We start from the raw sequence: 5,446 nt of genomic DNA on the forward strand, positions 1-5,446 counted from the left end.
AACACTCAATGTCTTAATTATTTACTGTTTCATTAAAGTTCTCAATGGAAACTCATAGGTGACCTGGTACTCTATAGTTTGGTGGACTCATATAACTATCAATTGGTATCAGGGTGGGTTCCTCCTATCAGGCTAACACCTAGGAAAGATCCTTATGGCTGCTCCACCAAATTTTGAAGAAGGTCAATCTACGTATAGACCACCCAGGTTCAATGGGCAATACTATGGATGGTGGAAGACAAGAATGCATGATTTTATCATGGCTGAAGATTCTGAGTTGTGGAATGTCATATGTGATGGTCCTTATATCCCAACGAAGAACGTTAGAGATCTTTCATTTACAATGCCAAAGACCAAAAAAGAATACACTGACGCAGATAGAAAAGATGTGGAGAAAAATTTTCGTGCCAAGAAAATTTTGGTGTGTGGAATAAGACCTGATAAATACAATAGGATCTCTACTTGTGAAACTGCCTAGGAGATATGGGAAGCTTTGCAAACAGCACATGAGGGAACCACTCAAGTAAAACAATCTAAGATTGATATGCTCACCACCGAGTATGATCTCTTTAGGATGAAGGACGATGAATCTATTCAAGATATGCACACAAGATTCACTTCCATCATAAATGAGTTACACTCACTTGGTGAAGTCATTCCCAGGAACACGCTAGTGAGGAAGATTCTTAGTATCCTGCCTATTTCTTGGGAAAGTAAAGTGAATGCTATTACTTAAGCAAAGGACTTGCAGGAGCTGACCATGGACGAGCTAGTTGGAAATCTGAAAACCTACGAAATAAAGAGGAAGATAGACAATGAAAGAAGAGAACCAAAGAAGAAAAAAAACCTGGTACTCAAGGCTGAAAGAAATGACTCAAGTGAGGAGGACAGTGACATGGCTTATTTAACCAAAAGGTTTCAGAAGATGGTCAGAAGAAATAGAGGAATACTAAAAAAGGGGAACTCCAGCAGACCAAAGAACTATGACCTCTGCCACAAGTGTGGAAAGCCAGGGAACTTCATCAAAGATTGTCCTTTCATGAAGCAAGAATACTCCAAATACAACCCTGATAAAGGAGCAAAGAGGAACCCGGTTCCTGACAAGCACTTCAAAAGGAAGAGATCTGCTGACAATGTGGTGAACCAAGCTCTTGCAGCATGGGGAGATTCCTCCAGTGAGTCTGAAGAAGAAATTGATGCAGGCGACAGTTCCATGATGTTAGTTAAAAGTGAAGAAAATGGATATGATTCTATATTTACATTGATGGCCCAATCAGACAATGATGAGGTAAACTTCACGGATGTTCAAAGAAATATGAAATCCTACTCCCCTAAGAAACTCATGTCATTAGCAAATATATTAATTGATGCCTATCATAGTCTTGTGGAGGATAAAGATGCCTTGACCTTAAAGCTAGGAGAAGCTAAACAAACTGGAGATGATCTGGTAATGTGTGTAGTTGATCTGAAGGAAACCATAAGTGATTTGGAAAATGAAAAAATTGCTAGTATAGAACATGAAATAGATGACTTAGGGGTTGTAGATGTTGACTATAAGGAAACCATTGAGAATTTCAGTAAAGAAAGAGAGGCCTTAATGAAGAGAGTGACTAAAATTGAGGAGGAGAGAGATGATCTCTTAATAGTGATTGCAGACTGAGGGAAACTATAGAGGGACTAGGAACTGAGTCTAGACCTGTAAATTCTGAGAAAGGAAAAGAGGTAGCCAGTGAGGCATACATTAGGCTTGAAAACGAGTTGAAAGCTGTGAAAACTAGCCTGTGTGTTGAAACTAAAAAACAAGCATCTCCAAACTGAACTAGAAAGAGTAAAAAATGATCTCGAAAAGTCCCTTAAGAGGACCTGGTCCTCAGAAGCTATTACCTCCATGTATGTTAATAATGATGGAAACATGCAGGGAATATGGTTTCAAAGGGAGAGAACTCCTTACAACCCCCACAGCAAGTATGTTACTGTACCGGATAATTAGCTTTGTACCTACTGTGGGAACAATGGGTATTTCAAGCAAAATTGCAAAGCCAGGGTCCAGTCTATTCAGAAAAATAAAGTGTTTACTGAAAAGGTAACTACTCAAAAGGGACCAGGTGCCACCCATAAAAAACGCATATTACTTGCATGGACTAAGAGAGCTCTTATTCATCCTCTTGCCTACTACAAGGGACCCAAACTTGTTTGGGTCCTAAAATAATTTTTGATTTCCTTGTGCAGGGAACAATGAAAGGAAGAAGTCAACAATGGTTCATAGATAGTGGATGTTCAAAGCACATTATTGGGAATACCATGGACTTTTATTTACTAAAAGCCCTATAAGGAGGGAGTGTATCCTTTGGCAATGGGAAAAAGGGGTACATTCTTGGAGTTGGAAAAGTCGGTAAATCACTCACTTACTCAATTGAGAATGTGTACTATGTCAATGGTCTTAAGTATAGTCTCTTGAGTGTTTCTCAGATTTTTGATAAAAGAAATATGGTGGAGTTCTTGTCCAAGATATGCACAGTTACTAATCTGGTAACTGGTGAAGTGGTACTTGTGGCCAAGAGATACAAGAACATCTATTTTGCTGATTTCTAGTCTTTACAAAGTGGTGATCTGAGTTGCCTGAAAGCTGTTGATGATGATGCTGAACTCTGGCACAGAAGCCTAGGGCACGCAAGCTTCTCTCTTCTGAATAAACTAATTCAAAAGGACCTGGTCCATGGTCTGCCCATGTCAAAGTTCAAAGAACAGAAAGTTTGTGATGACTGTGCTAAAGGGAAGCATGTGAAGTCCTCACTTAAGTCTAAAAAGGATGTCAGCACCTCAAAGCCACTCGATCTTCTTCATATGGATCTGTGTGGCCCTTTGAGAGTGCAAAGCAGGGGAGGAAAAAGATATATCTTTGTGATAGTGGATGACTACTCCAGATTCACATGGACTCTATTTCTTAGAAAAAAAAGATGAAACCTTTGAGGTATTCATGGCCTTTGTGAAGAAAATCCAGGTGAAGATGGAGTCTAGAGTAGCATGTATTAGATCAGATCATGGAACAGAATTTGACAATGCTAAAGTTGATGAGTTCTGTAATGAAAATGTTATTACCCACAACTTCTCAGCCCTAAGAACTCCCTAGCAAAATGGAGTTGTGGAACGGAAGAATAGAACTCTTGAGAAAATGGCAAGAACAATGCTGATCGACAGTGGGATTGCAAAGAACTTCCGGTCTGAAGCTGTTAACACTGCCTGCTACTTGGTGAATAGGTTCATGATCAGATTTCTCCTAAACAAAACTCCCTATGAGTTGCTGAATGGAAGGAAACCCAAACTGACTCACCTAAGAACATTTGGGTGCAAATGTTATGTTCTTAACAATGGAAAGGATAAGCTTGGTAAATTTGATGCCAAGAGTGATGAAGGAATCTTTTTGGGATAATCTTCTCAAAGCAAAGCTTACAAAATATACAACAAGCGGACTCAGTGTGTTGAGGAAAGTGTTCACGTAATCTTTGACGAGTCCTATCCCTCCTGTGAGAAAATCAACAAGAATGATCAAGATGGTGAACCCTTACTGGTTCAAGGTGAAGTCATCGACATGACAAATGGAAAAGCAAACATGATGAGTCAAGTGAAGGAACCAAGTGGAGACGATGCAGCTTCTTCCTCAAAGGAACCAGGTACCATAATTACAACCACTGAAGATGAAGAAAGAGTGGTTGATACAGTGCAAGGTACTCCTCAAATAGCTGATAGAAGAACACAAGGGAACCAATTAGATCCTCCCAGCTCATCTACAAATAAGGTTCAAGTATCCAACTGGAAACACAAAAGCTCCCATCCTCTTGACAACATAATTACCCCTCTAGATTCAGGTGTGCAAACCCGATCAAAAGCCAGAAATTCACTTGCCTTCTCAACCTTTCTTTCCCAAATAAAACCCAAAAATATCAAGGAAGCCTTAAAGGATGCCGACTAGATTACAACCATGCAAGATGAGTTGCATCAGTTCGAAAGGAATAAGGTATTGCACCTGGTACCTAGACCCTCAGATCGAACCATCATAGGAACCAGGTGGGTATTCAGGAATAAGCTTGATGAACATGAAAACACTAGAAGAAACAAGGCTAGGCTAGTGGTTCAAGGTTACAATTAGGAGGAAGGAATTGATTATGATGAGATGTTTGCTCGAGTTGCTCGCATGAAAGCTATTAGAAACTTAATTGCTTTTGCATCTCATATGGAATTCACTTTTTTCCAAATGGATGTCAAAAGTGCTTTTTTAAATAGATTTCTTAAGAAAGAAGTATATATAAAGCAACCTCCAGGGTTTTTCATGAACACCCTGAATATGTGTTTAAACTGGACAAGGAATTGTATGGGTTGTAGCACACTCCTTGAACTTGGTATGAAAGGTTGTCAAAGTTCCTCTTAGAAAATAGCTTTACAAGAGGGAAAAGTGACAACACCTTGTTCCTGAAGAAACGGGGGAGGAACCTGCTCATTGTTCAAGTATATGTTCATGATATCATTTTTGGGGCAACAACTGATTCACTATGTGAAGAATTTGCAAAACTCATGGGAAGTGAGTTTGAAATGAGCATGATGGGTGAGTTGAATTTCTTCTTGAGTCTTCAAGTGAAGTAGTCCACAAAGGGTACATTCTTTTGATAGTAGAAATACATCAAGGATCTCTTGAAGAGATTTGATATGGAAGCATCAAAAGTGATAGACACTCCCATTGCAACGGCTACTCAACTCGACATGGATGATTCTAGACCTCCTATGAATCAAACTATGTATAGAGGCATTATTGGATCTCTTCCCTACCTCACTGCCAGCAGACCTAATATTGTCTTTAGTGTGGGGCTACGTGCAAGGTTTCAGTCAAATCCCAAGGAATCTAATTTGAAGGGTGCCAAAAGAATTTTGAGATATCTTAAGGGAACGCAAGTTACATTGTGTATGCTGATGCTGACTATGCAGGTTACCTTGTGGACAGAAAAAGTACTTCTGGAATGGCTCACTTTCTAGGATCATGTCTTATCTCATGGGGCATAAGGAAGCAAAACTCAACGGCTCTTTCAACAGCTGAAGCATAATAAGTAGCTACAGCTTCCTGCTGTGCTCAGCTCCTATGGATCAAATAGCAATTGGAAGATTTTGGGGTGTTTACTGACTGTGTTCCTCTTCTATGTGATAACATCAGTGCACTCAACATGGCCAAGAATCCAGTTCACCACAAAAGAATCAACCACATTGATGTGAGACATCATTTTCTGAGGGACAATGTGGAGAAAAAAGCTTATCTGTATGAAGTTCTGCAATACAGAAAACCAAATTACAGATATCTTCACCAAAGAATTAAGTAGGGTGCATTTTGAAAGAAATAGGGTGAAGCTGGGGTTATTGAAGCCTAATTGAGAACCCGATTTCCATCAGTGGCTATGAAAGT

At 39.6% G+C, this 5,446-nt stretch overlaps 1 protein-coding gene across 1 annotated transcript; it reads left to right on the top strand.

Moving 5' to 3' along the window:
* The first annotated feature begins 244 nt into the window (after window positions 1–244).
* LOC138873131 (uncharacterized) lies at window positions 245–736 on the top strand. Its single transcript, XM_070151568.1, has 2 exons — window positions 245–421; window positions 479–736. The coding sequence occupies exons 1-2, from the start codon at window positions 245–247 to the stop codon at window positions 734–736; spliced, it is 435 nt and encodes a 144-aa protein (XP_070007669.1).
* The last annotated feature ends 4,710 nt before the right edge of the window (window positions 737–5,446 follow it).

The sequence above is a fragment of the Nicotiana sylvestris genome, chromosome 7, assembly GCF_000393655.2.
Source record: "Nicotiana sylvestris chromosome 7, ASM39365v2, whole genome shotgun sequence".
Classification (NCBI taxonomy): domain Eukaryota; kingdom Viridiplantae; phylum Streptophyta; class Magnoliopsida; order Solanales; family Solanaceae; genus Nicotiana; species Nicotiana sylvestris.

Excerpts from the sequence above, each read along its gene's own strand:
- LOC138873131 (XM_070151568.1), top strand. The coding sequence starts at position 245 with ATGCATGATTTTATCATGGCTGAAGATTCTGAGTTGTGGAATGTCATA. Across the intron at positions 422-478 it reads TTCGTGCCAAGAAAATTTTG|GAGATATGGGAAGCTTTGCA; the intron begins GTGTGTGGAATA and ends GAAACTGCCTAG.